Source organism: Salmo salar, chromosome ssa29 (assembly GCF_905237065.1).
Source record: "Salmo salar chromosome ssa29, Ssal_v3.1, whole genome shotgun sequence".
NCBI classification, from domain to species: Eukaryota; Metazoa; Chordata; class Actinopteri; order Salmoniformes; family Salmonidae; genus Salmo; species Salmo salar.
Window position 1 is genome coordinate 16577250 of NC_059470.1, and position 22748 is coordinate 16599997.

The 22748-nt window shown below is 44.8% G+C and overlaps 2 protein-coding genes across 8 annotated transcripts in view; one reads left to right on the forward strand and one right to left on the reverse strand.

Annotated features, from left to right (window-relative positions):
* slco5a1 (solute carrier organic anion transporter family member 5A1) overlaps positions 1-5912 on the forward strand; it is a 103709-nt gene extending 97797 nt beyond the window's left edge. Inside the window, exon 10 of the mRNA XM_014181033.2 lies at positions 76-5912. Coding sequence (XP_014036508.1) covers positions 76-542 — 467 coding nt within the window. The 3' untranslated portion in view covers positions 543-5912. The remainder of the gene's footprint in view (positions 1-75) is intronic.
* Positions 5913-6209: 297 nt separating this feature from the next.
* The window catches only part of sulf1 (sulfatase 1), a 71070-nt gene continuing 54531 nt past the window's right edge, over positions 6210-22748 (reverse strand). For 3 of the 7 annotated variants that reach the window (XM_014181027.2, XM_014181026.2, XM_014181028.2), the window contains exons 11-19: positions 22045-22279; positions 20926-21172; positions 20253-20349; positions 19127-19221; positions 18585-18662; positions 17473-17645; positions 15398-15540; positions 15116-15242; positions 6210-9780 (exon numbers count right to left, since the gene is read on the reverse strand). In XM_014181027.2, coding sequence (XP_014036502.2) covers positions 8618-9780; positions 15116-15242; positions 15398-15540; positions 17473-17645; positions 18585-18662; positions 19127-19221; positions 20253-20349; positions 20926-21172; positions 22045-22279 — 2358 coding nt within the window. In that variant the 3' untranslated portion in view covers positions 6210-8617. Of the gene's footprint in view, positions 9781-11396; positions 11448-12729; positions 12764-13404; positions 14199-15115; positions 15243-15397; positions 15541-17472; positions 17646-18584; positions 18663-19126; positions 19222-20252; positions 20350-20925; positions 21173-22044; positions 22280-22748 lie in introns of those variants that run through there. The other 4 variants (XM_014181030.2, XM_045710856.1, XM_014181031.2 and 1 more) reach the window with 4 other exon arrangements.

Below are 22748 nucleotides of genomic sequence, written 5' to 3' on the forward strand. Positions count from 1 at the left end.
AACACCACCTGTATGCTGTGTTATAAGCGTTTAGAACGTGTGTTATAACTGTTCCTCTCCTCTCTCTTCCGCCAGCGTATATTCCTACTCCCATCTATTTTGGGGCGGTGATCGACACCACCTGTATGCTGTGGCAGCAGGACTGTGGCGTCCACGGCTCCTGCTGGGAGTACGACGTCACTTCCTTTCGCTTCGTCTACTTCGGCCTGGCCGCCAGCCTCAAGTTCATTGGCTTCATCTTCATCTTCCTCACCTGGTACTCCATCAAGTACAAGGAGGAGCAGGCGGAGCGCTGGCACCAGCGACTACCCCCGTTAGGCACTGTCTCTGACCTCATCTGCCACGTGGGGGGCCAGAAGAGCCACGCCCGAACCCGCTCCTGCCCGGTGTTCATCCCACCTTGCGACCACCCTCCCGTGGCACTCCTTCTCAACCGGGGTCACAGCACCCTCACCCTCGTTAACAGAGCAATAAACCCGCTCCCTCCCTCTCTGCTGATGCCACACACAGAGGCTCCGCCCACATATGACAGCAGGAAGTAAACAGGCCACACCTCTTCCTCTTTAGGTCACACCTCTACCTGTTCCTCCCCGGGGGTTGTGACACGTGCCTTCCTGTTCCTGTCTCCACCCTGTTTCTAAAATATACACCAATCAGGCGGTGGGGGCGGTGACTTCCATGGCTCTGATTTGACAGGCAGAGAGACCAATAGACTGATAGTGACAGACAGAGGCCATTTGTGGTATTAAAGAGCTGGCCACAGTTATATGGGCGTGTCACAGGGGAACAGCTCGACTCCCTATTGGCCTACAGAGCTGTCTGTCTCTGCTGTGCACATCATTAGCTGCAGAGTGGAGGAGCTATAGGACAGGTTCATTGTAATGGCTGAAATGGAATTAATGGAATGGAGTGAAACATGTGGTTTCCATTTGATACCATTCCATTGATTCCATTCCAGCCATTACAATGAGCCCATCCTCCTATAGCTCCTCCCACTAGCGACACAGCATGTACAGAAGTTAACACACAAGTGATTGGGATCAATTCCAATTGAAGGCAGTCAATTCAGGAAGCAAACTGAATCAATAGTCAATGACTTCTCAAACTGAAAAGAAGCTATTTATGTAAAGTTTTAAATTTTGGAATTTTAAATTCAAATCACTTCCTGAATTGACTCCAACCCTGATACATTTCATAAATCAAAATGTTTGTGTATCAACATGATCACATGGTGCTACTGTACTGTAAAATGGGCTGGGCATTAGTATATTCTACTATATTATTCTTCTCAGAAGGGACTTGTGGGTACTACATTACCCATGATGCCTCATCACAGCTGCAGCGTTTCTCTCAAGCACAACATACTAACTGTCAAACCTGTTCTATTCTATGCAAGGTCCTGTGTACTCCCATACAGACAGACATACACCTCTCAGTACTGTATTGACTTACTGTAGCCCGTCTTTACCCCTCTCTGTGCTTGCATCTCAATTGGCACCCTATTCCCTATATAGTGCACTACTTTTGACCAGGGTCCATGGGGCTCTGGTGAAATGTAGTGCATTATACAGTGAATAGGGTGCCTTCTGGGACGCAGCCTGTCACCCATTCAATCACATTATACCACAGCTGTTACTGAGCATATCCAGCTAATATTGAATGTGGTTAGCGGCAACATTAAACAATACTATTTAGGAGGGGATTATATCGATTTAAAACTCAGTCATACATGACAAATTTGTCCAGTTCTGTGTGTCCTTGTGACCGTCTGTTTAAACTCTTGGTTCAGAGCAGAGAATGGGCCACCCATTTATTTGATGCTTCAGCCCCCTTTGAAACAGTAACTCAGGCTGTGTGGGCCTGTCATTGGTTGCTGGCTAGCTGATTAATGCTAATAGCTACGAGGGTAACCTGCTAGCCAGCTAGCTTGCTTATATCCAATGGCTAGTTAGTAGCTAATGCTAATAGCTACCAGGCTAACCAACTAGCTAGCCAATATCCAAAGGCCAGATACTGGCTAATGCTAATAGCTACCAGTCTAACCGGCTAATTAGCCTATATCAAAGATTATGGATATACTGACAAGATACATGTCTCTCCACCCTAACAACCGGAGTCGTTGTCCACAAAGCAGCACGACTGGCTGTCTAGCTCCCAGCTATTCTTTCTTTGGATATGTGGATACATCTCATTATTGTAATCCTGAATATTCGATGAGGGTTGTTGACGTGAACCGATATATTCAATGGGCAGAGATGCTATGCTACTAGCCTCATGCCATGAATATGCATAGCCATCTTGAGACAACTCCTCATATGAAGTGTTTTTTCTTAAAGTTGACGGGATGTCATGTGTCCTAGTTATCAGTATACTCGTAACAACTTAAGCATTACAACACTTTTATTAGATCAAGTAAACCTCATGTAGCAAATAAGCCATAAACAAAATGTATTGACCAAATTTGACACTCTTATTGACCTCCGTACAAAAACTCCTTGCTTGGTGGGTGAAACAACGAACAAACGAGGGAGACATATTTTCCCCCGAGTTGGGCCTCTCTCTTCCTCTCTGCCTATATCCAAAGACGAGTTACTAACGAACTGTCCACCTAGTCAGGAGTGGTGGTCTGCACCATAGATAGTTAGTCTGTGTGGAGTTAGTCTTCATTAGGACTTTAACTTTACTCCAGGGCAATGGGGAACACAAACACAGTTTTGTATTTATAAAATAACATTAGGGGGTCTTTGCTGGAAGGGAAAACTCAAATCATAATCCTCGTCCAAAAGGATATGACATTTGAGAAAACTTAAAGCTGTAATTTTAACATAAACCACCAAGACATTGACTGCAAATATCTACAAAATGTATTTTTTGTTTTTTACTTGTTTGAAAAAGTATTGAATTTGTTTTGAATTTAATTGCCCTTTTTATGTTAAAGGGGTAGTTCGGGTAGTTCGGGATTTTGGCAATCTACTTCCCCAAAGTCAGAGGAACTCGTGGATACCATTTTGATGAAGGAAGTTAGAGGTAGTTTCGCGAGCCAATGCTAACTAGTGTTAGCGCAATGACTGGAAGTGTATGGGTATCTACTAGCATGAACCCAGCCCATTTACAAACCGACTCTACACTAGGTCCAATATTGCTTAATTTCAGCATTGTTGTATTGACATTTAGGCATTTTAAGAAGTAGTGCAGTAAGGTATAAATCATCAAAGCCCATTATATCAACAGATAAGTCACAATAACAAGAAACATTATAACTGATTATTTTGATCATTCAGTTCAGGAGTGACTGGGACCCACCCTCTGCTGGACATAAACATGAATTGCAGCCAGGAGTGGAATAGACAGTGAACGTTTACCCTTTACCAAGGTTTCCCAGAAATTCCAGTCAGAAGATTTCCGGAATAAGCATGAAATCCATAATCCTCCCAGAATTTTGGGAAAACCTGGGAAAGTTACTGGAATTTTGCAACCCTACACAGACCTACTACTAATAGTGTTTTTGTAAAACTGGACTGCTGCTGTGAATTTACTACTTGTTTTTGTTTTCTAGGACAATTCTTAAGAATATAAACCATTATGAACAGCAACTACAGTATTTATACCTTGTTTAGCATGAGGTATGCATCATATCCATTATATATTTGCGCTTTTAAAACCGGTTTCCAAAGAACAGCTGAATTATCTGATGCGGTGGTAAAGTTTGATGAATTAGCCTGGGATTCAATCCGATCGGGCTTTGTCCACAATGCATGTTTTAAAGGCAATGTTCCCGCGTTCGCGGAGATCACATTCACGGTAAAGGCTGCATATGTTGACTCAATCGGAAATGACTTTAAATGGCGCATTGTCCAAAAGCTGCGATGGGATTAAATCCCAGCCTAAATGTCTTTGTCCTCAAGTTATGTAAGAGACTGCTGTATGTCTATGATGATACTTGGCTGAAAAATGCCAAATTATGGTTTCTTATTAGTATATTATCATGAATTAGTAGCTAAATGTTCCCAAACTATTATCATGTAAATATTTAAAGACATAAAATCAACGTATTATAGACCTTAAACTTAGTTAGAAGTAGATATTTATGAACTAACCCTAACCATTGTAGACGACATCATAAAATGACTTAAAAATACAAAAACAAGGAAACCGTATATTTGCTTCTCTGTGCCTGAATGACCTACAGTATTTTACATAGGACGACCTGTTACATTGAATTTGGGGGATTGGGGAGTGGGTTGTATTTTGCAATCAGTTTTTTTATTGATGGTTCCATTTGAATTGGTTGGTATTGAAGCCCTCTCCTTGGCTCCATCCAAAACGACTTAGCCTGCATCTCAAATGGCACCCTACTCCCTTTATAGTGCACATAGGGGTCTGGTAGTGCAAAAGTAGTCCCCATGCATCCCCTATTTCTCATGCAACCTGGCCATAAGTAGTGACCTATATAAGGAAAAGGGTGCCATTTGGGACAGGATGGTATTGTTACCCAGGATGCCCTTTACCTCCATTCGACAAGGTGTAAGCGGTACTATAGGAAGGCTTGAACTGCGTCCGAAATGGCACCCTATTCCCTATATAGTGCACTATAGGGCATAGGGTGCCATTGCAGATGTAGCCTTAGCCTTCTCTCAACACTTCTCCAAGGTAGACTGTAGACTTGCTTTCCATCTCCTTCTCTCCTTTCGCTCTCTCTCTTTCTTTTGATCAGTATTTCTTCAGAACGTGTTTTCATTATTTGATGGACTGACAGTGTACTCTGACAGTGTATTCCATCCCAAATGGCACCCTATTCCCTATATAGTGCACTACTACCCATAGGGCTCTCTGGTCAAAAGTAGTGCACTATTTAGGGAATATGATGCAAACTGGAGGTCTGCAGCCCTTGATTTGTGTTCCCCAGGAGCAGAAGTCTAAACCATATTTGTGGACACTTGGGTTCCATACTTGCGAACATTACAACATTTTCTCAGTCTCAAAATGCACATCAGCCAATTCAAATCGGTGACATAGTTGCACGTGATAAAACGCTACATGTTAGCTGTTCCCATTACATAATCTGGCACATTTAGCCATATGCTAACCTGACCAGGCGGCAGTGATTATTACCTGTAAGAAATTCCACATCAGCCTATCAAGATCTTAGACTTTATATCCATCAACCAATGGCATTTATTAAAATAGGTCAACTTGGCCACCAGATGTATATTTTAAACTTCCAAATGGAAGGTTTACTTTTGCCCCACTTGGTCTGTCACAATTGTAGTGTGCCAATATTTCATGACGATGAATCCTTGACTAGACTACTAAAATTCAAGAGGCACATTTTTGCTTATCCATTTCACACACGTTCATGTGCTTTTACGGGAAAAAGATGAAGGTCTATACAACGTTTATTAAGTTTATCGTACATCGTTAGCGTATGCCACTAAGGCGGTTGACTGTGAATCTTCGGAGTACAGTAACCGTGGGTTTGAGGCCCCCCCATCTCATGAATGGAAAAAAAAAGAAAATGACCAGAAGCCAGGCTTACAACACTGACCTATTCGTCCAGTTGAAATGTTGCATGTATTTTAGAAACTTTGATGAGCAGATGGTGCCATTTGAGTTCTGTTAAAGATGCTCTCATGGAAAAGTGGCCCACTACGTCAGCATTTGTATTTGGCTGATGCAGAATTTGTTAACGGACATGATCACTGCCACCTGGTCAGGTTAGCATAGGGCTAAATGTGCCAGGTTATCTAATGGGAACAGCTAAAGTGATGTTTTATCACGTGCAACTACGTCAACGATTTTAATTGGCTGATGCACATTTTGAGACGGAGAAACTCTGAACTTAAACTAATGGACCCTTGGTTTACAAATGCCTTGAATACTTGATATGTGTCATTAAAAAACTGTAAAAAGGAGATTTGGGTCTGGTTTATGTTTTTTTGCAATTGGTATAGCAGATTTTTTTTTGGGGGGGGGGTTTATCAAGCACTTCCATAATGTGGTTGGTGTATCTAGGATTTCAATTTTTTTACCTCAGGTTTTCTAGAAATCGTGGTTGGAGGATACTGGATTTCCTGCTTATTCCATCCTGATTCTGGGAATATTCCAACTGGGATTTCTGGCAAACCTAGGCATTTTGGAAAGTTACAGGAGTGTGGGTGGATGGATGGATTTATGAATGTATGAAGAAATGGTCATTAAACAAGCTGAAATGTCACTAAAATATTTGACACGTTTATTTCTTAACAGCTTCTTGGCTTTCCTGAAACCAGAATTGTTGCAACACTTCTACACACAAAATAAGGAAAGGAAGAAAATACTGCTTCAGTAACAATTGTTGATCTAAGAATCAATGAATATTGGTTTTAGGTGGAAGCAACATTGAACCAAAACGTAACCATCAGTAGAAGATGTAAGAATGAGTGGCGATGACACAGGCCAGTGCAAACATACCCAATGATATGTAATGGGAGTAGTGTGGGTTAAATCCTATGATTCTTTGCTTATTGCATATAGAATATACAGTATAGTCTAACAGACAGTATTATAAATGACGCATAGATCACCTCATAGTAGTAATGCCATATGCTATTCAAGCAATGGAGGAAAAGATTAGGGGGTTGCATCTCAAATGGCACCCTATGTAGTGTAGTGCACTACGTTTGACCAGGGCCCATATTGCTCTGGTCAAAAGTAGGGCACAATAAAGTGAATAGGGTGCCATTTGGGACATACTTAGGTTTTGGCTTTGTGTTCATTGTCTCTTTTTGAGATGTAACTTGGGGATGATTATGTGCATCCTTGATTATCAATGCAATAGGGAATACTGGTCTATGCAATGTGAGTTTTATTGTGTGCGGTTATTAATTTGTGCTTAATATCTGAAGTTTTAATTTAATTAGGTGATGATGATGGCTGAGTGTAGAACAAAACGTGAACGTGAAGTTACTGTAGCTAGAAGAGTAACATAACATAGTAAACTAAGTTAAATAATTACAACTAACAATTCATAAAATTATGTTAGCACTGTTCATTTATAAACGTTTTTTTTTTAAACTATGAACTTGTCACATTCAGTGTTGCACTTGCAGTAGCAAGTATCCATGAAACCAACTTACCCTTTAAATGAATTCACTGTGTTAAAAATGAAATACCAATGATCAGTGTTAAGCTTTGAGATGCAATTGGAGTTACAGTGAATACATGTTTCCAAACCACAAACATTTAAACTAAAGGCAACTGTCAGTACAAGGGAAAAGCTAAATAAATGTTCAAAGTGCATTTATGGTCAAACTATTGGGATCATCTGATTTGTCAGTGGTTATATTTCTGATGGGACAGCACTGTGATCTAGAGATGGTCTAGAGATGACTGAGGCCGGGATTTAATCCTATCTTGCTTTGTCAACTTTTTAAGATAATGTTTCCACTTTCGTGGAGATCTCATTCATGGCAAACGCTCAATTGGAAATGTACTTTACATGTCAAGCACTCTTTACGCTGATCTAACGTAGATCGGATTTAATCCTGGCCTGAGTCTGTTAGCATTAGCCAAGGCGTTAGCATTAGCCAACTCAATTGTAGCATACCAAGGTGTTTGCATTAGCCAACTCCATTGTAGCAAATCAAGATGTTAACATTAGCCAACTCTATTGAATTACATACCAAGACGTTAGCATTAGCCAACGCCATTGTAGCACACAAAGGTGTTAGGTAATGCCAGAGATACTGGATATAATGACGAGAAGCTTGTGTCTCCGCCCTAACGATGGGATTCATTGTCCACAGAGCGTAACGGTGGGCTATCACGCTCCCATCTGTTACTATCTTTGGATTGGTGGATACATCTCGGTATTTGAATACTTTTTTGAATATTCAATGAGGGGTGTTGATGTCAACCGCCTGGATTCAATGGAGTGAGATCCTATGCGAGCCTCATGATAATGCATAGACCGTCTCGAATTTCAACAGGTATAACTTTGAGAAAAAAACACTATCAAAGTTGCTGGGATGTCATGTGCATTACACTTATATCGGTAAACTCGTAACAACCTAAGCATTAAGAAACTTCTATTAGATCAAATAAGCCTCACGTATCAAAATAGCTTTACATTTTTATCTTGACAAAATTCGGCACTTGCTTAATAATTAGCTTATCGTGGACAGATTTTTGGCCTGGTAAACCCTCTCGCTTCGCCTCTTCCTCTCTGGTAACGCTAAATGACCACTAACCTTCTGACCGGAAAACCTGTTTTTATTGTTAAAAATATATATTTAAAACAATGGTGTTATCCACTTGCAACTTTAATATAAATTCCCATATTTTATTAATTTCAGCTGTGTTAAGGATTTTCTTTTTCTAAAATATATATTTTGGAAAAAACAACATAACACTGTAGTTCTTCTAATAATAAATGGAAGCACCTGTAAAAAAATAAACAATAATAATAACTTTAATACTCATGAATAATACAGCTCTAAGTCAGACTGACAGGTGGTGACATCATCGTCGTCCTTCTTGGCTCTCCATGTCCCCCAGTTTCTGTGTCTCTCTGTGTCTCTATGGTGACGGGCTGGGCCGCCCAATGTCAGGCCAGCACGTGCGTTTGTCTGTATGTGTCTCACTGGGTGTGGTTGGAAGAGGGCTGAGGGGGAGACCCACTACCCTCATAGTCCAGGGCCTGGAGCTGGGCATGGGACTCGACCTGTACCTCTACCTGTAGATGTGCCTGTTGGAGCTGGGGGTTATGCACTACCACCCCAGTCCCCTGTGGGGCGCCAGTCTGAGGCGGGCTCCCAGTGCTGGTAGTAGTGGTGGTTGTGGAGGCCTGAACTCTGGGCCTCAGTGTCTGTGTCTGTGGGGAGAGGGGGAGGTAGCCCTGGCCTTGGAATATGTCCTCTTCCTCTTCCTTGTCTAGTCCCAGCTCCAGTCCCTGGATGAGACTACTCTGTTGGGTCTGGGCCTGGCCTGGGTAAGACCCCATCTCCAGGCTGTTGTGGGTGCGGAGCAGGTCGTCGTGCCGCGTCTCCATCTCAGTCAGGCCGTTGTTCCCGTTCCCGCTGAAGACCAGCCCCTCCCCGTCGCCATCTAGCCAGTCCTCCTCCAGCTGATGGGCCAACCACACATCACCACCGGCAACCACTTCCCCCCCTCTGACCCCTCCCCCTCCTCTCCTCTGACCTGCTGACATCACAGACAATGACGTCATCACAGACACCACTCTGGGGGGTCTGTCTAATGGATAAGTCTCGTCAGGGAGGTCATTCACAGATTCTTGTTGAACTTTGACCTCTGACCTCTGAGGTGTGGGGTGTGTGGGTGTTACTGGAGGAGGTGGTGGTGGGGGTGTGCTAGGGGCAGGATGGGTAGTGCATGGGGTCTCCGGTAGTCCCTCTGTGGCCCGATTCAGGATGACCAGTTCTGGCCAGATGTCCCGGCTGGGCGACCCTTCTCCTCCGCTGCCCTCCTCCAGCCCCCCAGACCCGGAACCCTGCTCTGCCAGGGAAGTTGCCGATGCCGGGTCATCCTTCAAGTCAAGCATATGGGTTTGGTTGTCGTCGTTGTTTTGAAGTTTCGAGTCTAAAACGTGTCTCAGTGCAAACATATTATCTACATCCTTCTGGAAGATGTGCCAGTCATCCTGTCTGAGGCTGTAGTCAGTCCTGTGCTGGTACAGGCTCTGGTTTACACTACTATACAGCTCCTCCAGACCTCGCCAGTCCACCTCCTCCTCCGTCAGGTTGGGCAGCTTAACCCGCTCGTCCGTCCCAGACTGGCTGAGTGCTATGAGGGGAGAGGATGAGAGGGTCAAGGGCTGGAGCAGGGAGTGTGTGGGAGTGTTGGTGGTAATGTTGTATGGGACTGGGAGTGTGTGGTAGTGTGTGGGAGTGTGAGTGGGAGAGTTGGTGGTAATGTTGTATGGGACTGGGAGTGTGTGGTAGTGTGTGAGAGTGGATGGTAATGTTGTATGGGACTGGGAGTGTGTGGGAGTGTGGGACTTGGTGGTAATGTTGTATGGGACTGGGAGTGTGTGGTAGTGTGTGGTAGTGGGAGAGTTGGTGGTAATGTTGTATGGGACTGGGAGTGTGGGAGTTGGTGGTAATGTTGTATGGGACTGGGAGTGTGTGGTAGTGTGAGAGTTGGTGGTAATGTTGTATGGGACTGGGAGTATGTGGTAGTGTGAGAGTTGGTGGTAATGTTGTATGGGACTGGGAGTGTGAGAGAGTTGGTGGTAATGTTGTATGGGACTGGGAGTGTGTGGTAGTGTGAGAGTTGGTGGTAATGTTGTATGGGACTGGGAGTGTGTGGTAGTGTGTGGTAGTGTGAGAGTTGGTGGTAATGTTGTATGGGACTGGGAGTGTGTGGTAGTGTGAGAGTTGGTGGTAATGTTGTATGGGACTGGGAGTGTGTGGTAGTGTATGGGAGTGTGAGTGGGAGAGTTGGTGGTAATGTTAATGGTAATGTGGTGTAATTAGGGGAATTAGGGGAAGTGTGTGGTTGTGTTTGGTCACACGTCATGCAGTCATGCCCAGCAGCAGTATCCAGCCTGCACCCTCCTCTATGGCAGTCAGCTCCTTGGGGTTAGTCCCCCCCCCACACACACACAGTTTGGCCCGGTAAACACAGCACCCAAGCTGAAGCCATAAGCAGCAGAGCAAACACAAGTCATCTTGACATAAAATGACAATATTTCCTCAAAGATACATAAAATTCTCAGATCTGCCATTAGACTAGCTAAACTAAAAAAAGAAGACTGATAGGCTTGTTGTTTTCGAATGAGTATCCAGGTAACCTGGAAAAAAAGAAAATGGAATCTGGGAAATAAAGGAGGGGAGGAAAATAGGATGAACATCTGCAAAAAAAAAAGGAGTGTTGAGGAAGGAGAGAGTGAATGATGAGCCTGCTGTGTGGTGTATTAGAAAAATACAGTTAGGGCCAATATACTAAAATTGGAATCATAGTTAGGGTATATGCTTACTATCAATAAGGTTGGAGTGGATTCCATTTCAATTTAGTAAATTAAGTAAAATTCCAACCATTGGTCCAGTCCTTGACTGAATTGAAATGGAACTGACCCCCCTAACCCTGATAGACACACAGTGTATCATTGTTGATTACTAGAGGGAGCTCTTTCAAACTCACTCTGGCCTACAGGGCGTGTATGAAGTACTAGAGAGCAGGGATACTCAAACCTGGACTTTGAGTCTAGTTCCATTTGTCATTTTTACCTGGTAGTTAATGGCACTCACCTGGTGCCCCAGGTCTAAATCAGTTCCTTACTAAAGGACTAAAAATAAGCAGTGGAACTGGACTCGAGGCACAGATTTAGGTCACCCTGCTATAAAGAGGGAAAATAGGGGAGGGTTTTATATAAGTATACTATAGGCTAAGAGACTCACAGGAAGTACTGGCTTGGTCTCCTCTTTGACCACTTTCGATGCTGCTGTTGCCTGGTAAGCAGGTGCCCAGAAACAGAGGTCAATAGGTTAGAGGTGAGGAAGAGGGACAACGAAGTCCCAGCAACTCGTGTCCATTCTACTACTCTAATAATGCCATGAGGAAGATGGATGCCATTTTGAACGATGCCATGTTGCACAAGTACAATGACTGAGTATCATTATGGCTTGCTAAAAGTAAGTTGATGTACTTATGCATGTGTGCGTCCCAAATGACAGACACTATATTCCCTATATAGTGCACTACATGGGTAATAGGGTGCTATTTGAGAGACAGCCTATGTCTTTGGTCAGGTAAGTGTGGAAGATGGTGATGTTATATTAGTAACGTGATCGTGCGATGCATGAATGAAATGGATGAATGCCACGAATGAATGGTTGACTCTATATGCTGTCATGCGTTTTCATTCACATGCAGGTGACACACATTTATCAGGTCTGTGGGGAGGGGGGGGGGTCCTTATGTGAAAATGTTTTCTGCTCTTACATACTTCATTTCTATCAAATATTTTCTAATAAATATTATCATTTTGTTTTTGAGGATAAACGTGTGATTTAAACTGATGTTCCTTGACAATTGCCACACTGACCAGAAAGGTCCAATTCAGTTTGACTAAATATACATTTCTTCTCAACTTGGAAACGTCTGAGAGCCGGGCATACCAGTTGAGCTCTCTGAGCTTAGTTGTTAAGCCAAGACCGGCCAAAAAGTGACTTTTCAGACAGATATTATGATGGATATGACTGATGTATGTGGTGGTGCAAGAAGCTACAGGAAGAGATGTGCACGTTGGTGTTTGACTCAAACAGGAGATAAGGTGCTGTATTATCTGGGGGGGGGGATTCAGATGGGGGGGGTTCACATTTTTCTGTTGTTATTATGGAGAATTTGGCTGCATTGTAGAAAGATGATATCCCCTCAGACTTCACGATGACATTGGAAGAAGCTACCTTCAATTAAGAAGAATTCAAAAGATCGAATCAATCGATTATTAGTTAGCATAGGTAACTTCCCCGGCATGCAGTCACACACCAAGCAGCTCGGCGACTTATGGATTATTAGTGCGAATGAGTCAATGAGTTGGCCCATGCAGTTATTAGGAAGAGAAGCCTCTTTCAAAGAGAGAGGCTACGTCCCAAATGGCACCCTATTCCCTACGTAGTGCGCTACTTTTGACCAGGACCCGTAGGGCTCTGGTCAAAAGTAGTACGCGCCATAGGTAATAGAGTGCCATTTGGGACATATCCAGAGAGATCATAAAAGAAGTGTGGATACCTGTGTGGTTCATAGCTGCCTCCATCTTTACCTCCTGATCAGGAAAATAAGAGCAGTTTCAATGTTAATGTCTCAAATCAAATAAGAGGGGGGATAAGAGAAAATAAGGAATCATTCACATTGGAGATGCCTCTTCATGCACGGGACAGACCGCTAGGCCCCTAGAGGAGAGATGATGGTGCAATTTGAGTATGGATGGATGGAGAGAGGGAGGGATGGAACAAGGAGGAGAGGAGGTGCAGGTTGGGGAAGGGTGGAGGGGATGGGAAGGATAAGGATGGAGGGATGAAGGTATATTTCTTTGGGTTCCCTTACGGAAAAAAGATTGCCGTTAGTGTGCAGTATGCTGCAAATACTGCGTCCAAAATAAAAACATTTTTACTGCAGTAATTTTGCAGTGTAACTGTAGCTAGAGTGCTGTATAAGTGCAGTTCAGCAGTTATTCTGCAATTACTGCGTCCAAAATACCACAGTCGACTGCAATTAATGCACTTTTACTGCAATCATTTCTTTGTAGATAGATAGTGTGGCTTTATGAAGGTTCCCAGCACCCCTTGGAGGTAAAACAGTCATTCAGGTGATGATGATGTGATGTCCATGGGTGAGTCCAAAACACAAACACATGATGTTGTTAATGTTTCCAAATCATCAAGCAGTGATATGACAACTTGTTCTTAAACTTAGTAGCATAAAGCCAATATAACCCCCCCCCCCCAAAAAAAAAATCCCTTTACAGAAATATGAACTATTGTGCATCTACTGTGCTGGTATAACGAGTTCACTGAGCGCAAGTTTAAAACCAAGAGCTCATATCACCATGGCAAGGTTATTAACTGCTGCTAGTGTGATGTCATCTCTCAGGGACACTTAGCTGTAAATAGCCGTCATGGTGGTGAAAAGCTAGACGTAGTCGTCAGAGTAGCCAGGCTCAATAGGCTTGTTGACAGAGCTCTCATAGCTAACACTGTGTGAGTCACTGAAGGCAGGGTGTCTGGCCAGAGCACACAATAGCATAGGGAACGTGGCAAAAGACTTAGGGGATGTCCAAAATGGCCTACGGACCCGGGTCAAAAGTAGTGCACTTAATAGGGAATAGGGTGCCACATGGGATGCCAATTTAGAGGGATGCTTATTTTGATTGTAAACCACTACCCACAGCAGAATGAGAAACTGAGGGACACACTATTAGGGTTGCATCCCAAATGGCACCCTATTCCCTATGTAGTGCACTACATTTGACCAGAGCTATGTAGACCCTGGTCAAAAGTAGTGTACTACATAGGCAATAGGGTGCCATTTGGGATGAAACCTAAACCATTTCCACAGCAGAAGGAGTTGAAATGAGGGACACAATATTAGGTTATCATTATATCAGAAACCAATTCAAAGCTCTATTTCGGGTTGTTGCCATACCATTCTGAGTGACTGGCTCGGCTTGGCTGCAGAGGGTTTCCCTGTGCGTGTCATGACTACAATGCAAAACAAACCAAGATATTCACTGTGTAAAACCCAGGAGAAATCCAATAGCCATAAACTCTGGATAACACCGATACAAATCATGCAGTGATGAAAACATTATGGATGTCCAGGTTCCTGTGAAAGTAGAAAATGTTCATAGTGTGTCTCGTTGGGGTGCTGCGGACTGGAACCGCATCCCTGAGGTCAGAACTAAGACAGGGAGTGTGGGTGTGTTTTTAGACAGAAATAAACACACAATGGAGACACACAGAGGACTTAATGATGACCCCCTCGACCTTCCTTCCTATGTTGAAATGTTTGCGTACATCAGTGAGAGAATCACCCCCGTTTACATGCAACTAATGACATGCAGGTACAGGTCAGGACTGAACCTGGGTCAAATAGTGCTATTCATACACCTAGTATTTAGTTTCAAAATTCCAGTAACTTTTTACACAGATTTCCTGCTTATTCCATCCTGATTCCAGGTATCTTCCATCCGGGATCTATGAAAAACCTGGGAATTTTGGACAAGTTCCTCAAATTTCTAAACCCTAAAGTGAAAAACATGTTTTATTAACAACGCACACATTTGGTCTGTATGTACGACCTGTTTACCCTAATCAACCACTGCAGTGGCTAGTCTTCAGATCCGTTTCAGTTTCTGTTCTGTGGTAGTCTCTGTTGTAGACCAGATGTAGGTAACCCACTCAAGGGTGACATTTTCCCTAGGTACAGATCTAGGATCAGCTTCGACTCCCCCAATCCTCACCTTCACCATTAGCGGGGAAAATGACAAACTGACCCGCAATCAGCGTCTAGGGGCAACTTCACCATACTCTGAGGTAACCCAGTAGAGAGAGCAGTAGTAGTAGTGGTAGTAGTAGCAGTGTAGCTACTGCTAGTACTGTAGTATCTGTGTGTTTACCTGTTGTGTCCAGGCCTTTGGGTCGGGGGTTACACTGCTTGTGTCCCTGGCAACTCCTCATCTCCATCAGCTGAGCATGGAGGGCGTTCAACACCTCTCTGTCCACCGAGTACACCGCGTTGGTCAGCTACACACAGACACACATCCACACAAGTTAATACATCGTTATTGATAAAACAACCGACTAATGAAAGGTGCCTGTGAGTAGTCCACTCTGTAGAAACAGAATAGAACAGAAAATGAAGTAAAATAGAATTTATTCCATGTCTATGGTCCACTCACCTGGTAGGGGTCGTTGTTGAGGTCAAAGTACTCGAGGAAGCCCGTAGCAAACTCACAGAACAGGGTGTTGTGTGTCTCGTTGATGGTTCTCACACACCAGTAGGTGTTGTTGTTGGAACTGGTGCACGCACAGAACCCTCCAACTGAAGGAGAGGAAGGACAGGGTTAACCATTAACACCAACACAGAGAGACACACACACAGAGAGAGAGAGAACCCTCTAACTGAAGGAGAGGAAGGACAGGGTTAACCATTAACACCAACACAGAGACACACAGAGAGACACAAAGAGAGACACACACACAGAGGGAACCCTCTAACTGAAGGAGAGGAAGGACAGGGTTAACCAATTAACACCCACACAGACACACACACACAGAGAGACACACAGACACACACAGAGAGAGAACCCTCCAACTGAAGGAGAGGAAGGACAGGGTTAACCAATTAACACCCACACAGACACACACACAGAGAGACACACACACACAGAGGGAACCCTCTAACTGGGGCAAACCAAAATAATAGCCTGTTTCAATAGACTGATACACATGGTCATCAGTTCTGATGATACAGACCCTTTATTCAACCAATGGTATTTACTGAGCTGTGGGAGTGGTGGGTAAATCTGTGTGTATGAATGTGGCTTAATTACTGTGTAGGCTACAGTGCTGAATGACTAAAATGAGAATGCATGTGAGTACAGTACACGTGTAGGTGCAGTTCCATTTAGGTGTAGTAATTACTTAGTACAATACACATGTAGGTGTAGTAACTACTTAGTACAATACACGTGTAGGTGTAGTAACTACTTAGTACAATACACGTGTAGGTGTAGTAACTAGTTAGTACAATACACATGTAGGTGTAGTAACTACTTAGTGCTGTTCCATTTAGGTGTAGTAACTACTTAGTACAGTTACATTTAGGTGTAGTAACTACTTAGTGCAGTTCCATTTAGGTGTAGTAACTACTTAGTGCAGTTCCATTTAGGTGTAGTAACTACTTAGTACAGTTCCATTTAGGTGTAGTAACTACTTAGTACAGTTCCATTTAGGTGTAGTAACTACTTAGTACAACTACACGTGTATTGTACTAACTACTTAGTGCAGTACACGTGTAGGTGTAGTAACTACTTAGTGCAGTGCACGTGTAGGTGTAGTAACTACTTAGTGCAGTGCACGTGTAGGTGTAGTAACTACTAAGTACAGTACATGTGTAGGTGTAGTAACTACTTAGTACAATACACGTGTAGGTGTAGTAACTACTTAGTGCAGTACACGTGTAGTAACTACTTAGTGCAGTACACGTGTAGGTGTAGTAACTACTTAGTACAAAACACGTGTAGGTGTAGTAACTACTTAGTGCAGTGCACGTGTAGGTGTAGTAACTACTTAGTGCAGTGCACGTGTAGGTGTAGTAACTACTTAGTGCAGTGCACGTGTAGGTGTAGTAACTACTTAGTGCAGTGCACGTGTAGGTGTAGTAACTACTTAGTGCAGTGCACGTTTAGTGACTACTTAGTACAGTACATGTGTATGTGTAGTAACTACTTAGTACAGTACATGTGTAGGTGTAGTAACTACTTAGTACAGTACATGTGTAGTAACTACTTAGTACAGTACACGTGTAGGTGTAGTAAGTACTTAGTAGTTTCATTTAGGTGTAGTAACTACTTAGTACAGTACACGTGTAGGTGTAGTAACTACTTATTACGGTACACGTGTAGTTGTAGTAACTACTTAGTACAGTTACATTTAGGTGTAATAACTACTTAGTACAGTAGACGTGTAGGTGTAGTAACTACTTAGTGCAGTTACATTTAGGTGTAATAACTACTTAGTACAGTAGATGTGTAGTTGTAGTAACTACTTAGTGCAGTTACATTTAGGTGTAATAACTACTTAGTACAGTACACGTGTAGGTGTAGTAACTACTTATTACGGTACACGTGTAGTTGTAGTAACTACTTAGTACAGTTACATTTAGGTGTAATAACTACTTAGTACAGTAGACGTGTAGGTGTAGTAACTACTTAGTACAGTTACATTTAGGTGTAATAACATAGTAACGTACGGTTCCAAAAGGGGGCAGTCTGCCAGTGGTCGTTGCTGTGAGTGAAACATGTCAGACCAGGTAGACTACAGTCATCCCCCTTCTTCTGCCTCTTCCTCTCTTTCCTCTCCTTCTTCTTCCTCCTGATCTCGTTCAACAGCTGGGTCTTCCCATCTACTTCCTGGGCAACCTCCCTGCATGACGTACAGACACACCGACCAGTCAGATTACAGTAACGACCCAACAGAGTGATATCATCACCCTCTCTGCCCTCGCAGTGCCCTCTCCATGACGCCAGTCAGTTACCACGGTGATGGATGGAACCATCGGCGGGAACTCCCAAACTCCTGTCTGGGGAAGCCAAGAACATGACCGGTTCTAGCTCCTCTCGTACCACATTATCAATTTTCTCTGGGCCATTCTAGCCTCTGCCCTTCTCCCTAGCCCCATTTTCCTAAACACACAAGTCACTACATAACACAGCTGCTTCGCATTGGGATTCTAATCCGTTCCCTGTGCCTCCTTGCGCATCCCAAGTGCACCCCATTCCATATATAGTGCACACATTTTGACGAGAGCCCTATGGGCCCTGATGAAAAGTGAGAGACTAAACCACCTGGTGCAAGGCGATGGCTGTGTTAGAGGGGCGGGCTGTTTCCCTCCACTGAGTCACTGTTTTGTTTCCATGCTGCTGCTTGGGACGATCACTTCCAGATCTCTGCACTGAAAGGCAGGCCTGGGTTTGACTGGAGAGCATGCACACTCCATGCAAGTACCATGCAGATGTACCACAAGACAGGATAACGCACAAGACAAATGGGGCCACACTGGCAATGAAACGCATCAAACTCATGGAGTATTAAAGATGCAGTACATCTATGAAATTCTATTGGTCAGTTGAGCACTTCTAGACTGCAGGCTCAGTCTGCATCCCAAATGGCACCCTATTCCCTCTATAGGGTAGTAGTGCACTATATTTGACAAGGGCCTATAGGGTAGTAGTGCACTATATAGAGAATAGGGTGCCATTTGAGATAGAACCTTAGTGTTAATATGGTTGAGACGAACAGGGACGGGCGACGGACGATGTGTGGCAAACGGACAGACTAAATTAAAGGAGAGAACGAACTCACTTAAAGGGATGGAGCTGATCATTCTTGTTCTTCAACCGCTCTGCCTTCTCTCTGTTTCTCTCTCCTTTGCTATAGTAGCTGGTTTTAGTAGAGAGGGAAGAGCAACTAAATATGCTGGTTGTTTTGTTTCCTTTCCACGAAAGCTTCAACTCAGGAGAGTCAAGATGAATAATAAAGGACTGATGACTCATAGGCTGCATTTACACAGGCAGCCCAATCTGATCTTTGGCCCAATTATTGTCAAAATCTCTGATCTGATTAGTCAAAAGACCAAAAAGTGTCAAAAGACCAGAATTGGGCTCCCTGTGTAAATGCAGCCTACGTAACAATTGTCAGGGTCACAACAAAGGACTGAGAGATGGCCACACAGACAACAGCAGATATGACAATGCACTATACTAGGGTTTACTCTTAGAGTCCCCTCTGTCATAGTCATTATTGTCACTTTGGGAGCATTATACCAGTGTGAAGATTTACGTTTTTTTTCTATATTTAAGAATAGTACACATATTTGGGGACCCTCAATGAGGTACATTACTGACCTGTTCTTGCCACAGTCACACCCGTCAGGTCGTCTCCTCTTCAGGTGACCCCTGACCTCTCGCAGGTTCTTGATCTTGTCCTGCAGGGCTTCTATCTGTAATGGAAGGCACATCTACTTCAACTTGCAGGGTAGGCAAGGTGGGAGATGGGGAGAGGAGAGAGGGAGAGATGGAGGAGAGGAAAGGGAGAGATGGAGGAGAGGGAGAGATGGAGGAGAGGGAGAAATGGGGGAGGAGAGGGAGAGATGGGGGGAGGAGAGGAGAGGGAGAGATGGGGAGGGAGAGATGGGGGAGAGATGGGGGAGAGATGGGGGGAGAGATGGGGAGGAAGAGAGGGAGAAATGGGGGAGGAGAGGGAGAGATGGGGAGGAAGAGAGGGAGAAATGGGGGAGGAGAGGGAGAGATGGGGAGAGGGAGAGATGGGGAGGAAGAGAGGGAGAAATGGGGAGGAGAGGGAGAGATGGGGAGGAAGAGAGGGAGAAAGGGGGAGAGGGAGAGATGGGGAGAGGGAGAGATGGGGAGAGGGAGAGATGGGGAGAGAGGGAGAGATGGGGAGGAGGAGAGGGGAGGGAGGAGAGGGGAGAGGAGAGATGGGGAGAGGGAGAGATGGAGGAGAGGAAAGCGAGAGATGGAGGAGAGGGAGAGATGGAGGAGAGGGAGAAATGGGGGAGGAGAGGGAGAGATGGGGGGAGGAGAGGAGAGGGTGAGATGGGGAGGGAGAGATGAGGGAGAGATGGGGAGAAGGAGAGGGAGAGATGGGGAGAAGGAGAGGGAGAGATGGGGGGGAGGAGAGGAGAGGGAGAGATGGGGAGGAAGAGAGGGAGAAATGGGGAGGAGAGGGAGAGGATGGGGAGAGAGAGGGAGAGATGGGGAGAGGGAGAGATGGGGAGAGAGGGAGAGATGGGGAGGAGGAGAGGGAGAGGGGGAGAGATGGGGAGGAGGAGAGGGAGAGAGGGAGAGATGGGGGGAGGAGGAGAGGAGAGGGAGAGATGGGGGGAGGAGAGGGAGAGATGGGGAGGAGAGGGAGAGGAGGAGAGGGAGAGATGGAGAGGAGGAGAGGGAGAGATGGGGGGGAGGGAGGGAGGAGAGATATGGAGGAGGAGAAGAGATGCAGACACCAACTAACCTCCTGGTCCACGTAGCTCTTATGGTCCTTCCAGGCTCTGGATGAAGAGTAGATCTCTCTCTCGCAGTGGACGGTGTCATTCATCAGGATGTAGCACCTGTGAGAGGGACGGAGAAGGAGAGAGAGGACAGAGAGGAATCAACTAACCAACCAACCACATTTTAGTCACAAAGGGCTTAACTGCTTGCCTGACGACTCGATTATGAACTGAATTTAGTTGCTCTAGCGATTGCACCGTACATCGGTCTAAACCTGCTGTCCTACAAGTTGTTTGTGCTGATTCATGTTTCGTGTAGGCCGGCTCTTGCCCAACCCATCGGTTTCTGTGACCAATTAGAACGGTCAGAATGTGTTCACATTCTCAACAAGTCGGGGAGGAAGGAAATCCAGACTCATGGTGGAGAAGAAACGTTAGTGGGCGTGGCGTTTGGCTGGAGCCATGTGGATGGGTAGCCAGGCAACCTAACTGCAATCCAGGCCAAAAACTACAACCCAAGTCAAAACCTACAACCCAGGCCAAAAACTACAACCCAGGCCAAAAACTACAACCCAGGCCAAGCCCCCCAAAGCAAGTCAAACAGACAGGGCTTCCAAAAATGATCTTGGTAGGAACTACATGTATGTCTTCCAAGTGTGCCTTTGGTAGAGCTGGGGTATATGTTGGGGTACATACTTGTGTGTGACTTTGACAGAGTTGTGGTACCCCACGGTGTTGGTATCGTCCGCCAGCATCTCCTCTGACCCGTCTTCTGACTCCAGAGCCAACTCCTGGTCCTCCTGCTCATAGTGGCGCTTTCTGATGACACGTCTCTGGACCGCCGACTGATCGTCTGCCGCAAGGTCAATGTCATAGATCTGCCCTTCAAACTCCACGGACAGAGATCTGGTGGATCTTGTGTGGACGAAACGAGGCCTGTAGCCTAGTAGATAACCAAATATCACAGAGAGTTAATTAACAGACTTTTTTCACTTTTTTACCCATGTATGTTGGTATTCAGTATGTGTAATTGTGTATGCATGTCATTAGATCTTGTCCTGTCACTTAATCTGGAAACAAATTGCCCTTTCCTGTCAATAAAGATATTGAACTGAATTGAATGTGATAATTCCATGAGCAAAATGTTGCAGTGGCTCTTTGTTCCACTAGGTGGTGCCACAACATTCCAAATGACCAGACCAGTGATCTAATGTCAGGAGCTACCTCCACCAGACCAGTGATCTACTGTCAGGAGCTATCTCCACCAGACCAGTGATCTACTGTCAGGAGCTATCTCCACCAGACCAGTGATCTACTGTCAGGAGCTATCTCCACCAGACCAGTGATCTACTGTCAGGAGCTATCTCCACCAGACCAGTGATCTACTGTCAGGAGCTATCTCCACCAGACCAGTGATCTACTGTCAGGAGCTATCTCCACCAGACCAGTGATCTAATGCCAGGGGCTCTATTCGTGCCTCTGTCTCTTCCCTGCATGTGTCTCTTTAGAGCCTGAGTAATCCTGAACAGTAAATCAAAGCTTAGGCTCTGGCAGACATGGACATGGTCGTCATTCCCATAGCCCTCCATACACAGCTTTAAATACAGTGTGGTAAGTCGCTTTAAATACAGAGTGGTAAGTCCACAGATGGATGTATGTTACCATAACTGTCCATCTCCATTCTCTATGCCCCTGTAACAACATCTACCCAGCTACCATTGAGCAAGCTGGCTCAGGACACTACTCCCTGGCCTGGAGCACCCTCAGCCCCATCCCCACCCCCAGCCTCCACCCCCATCCCTCCACTCTACTCACCTCGTCCTCCAGAGGAAGGTGGGAACTGGCGGTGTGAGCGTCCCGGACGGTCGGACCTGGAGGATTTGTCGAGGCTGCTGTCAGGGCCACAGTCGCAGGGGTCCCTCTGCCGGCTGTCGTAGCTGCTGCGGGACCTCAGGCTCCGGGCCCTCTTCCTGGGGCCTTCCTTCAGACCACCTCCCTTACACTTCTGGATACGCCACTTCCCTGTGATCTCCTCCACACAGTGCCACTTCTGTAGAGGAGAGACAAGGAGACAGATGGTTATATTAGTGGTGGATGATTTGAGGTCTTTGAAGACATTGAATGTGTCTCAAATGGCACCCTATAAAAGTAGTGCACGATATAGGAAATAGGGTGCCATTTGGGAAACAGATTGACTCTTTGTGCTTTGTTAACATCGCGAGAACCGCAACTATAGTGTATTTCTCAATGAAATCGTGCTTTTTCTCGACATGGCTTTGTCAACAGATACGCTTTCCTCAGAGTCCGTGGCAGAACAACACGTATGTTGGACTACTGTGTTCAACGGGGGAAAAAAAGTTGGATTGAAAACAAACTGTTCCCTTAGAGTTTCATATGGAAAGTGGGACAACGGGAGTGAGACATTGATTCCTAATTGAGCCCAAGGCCTTTTCCTTTCCTTCTGCATTACATTTACAGACTTCCAGACAGCACAGTGCTTCTGACAGACAGACATCTCA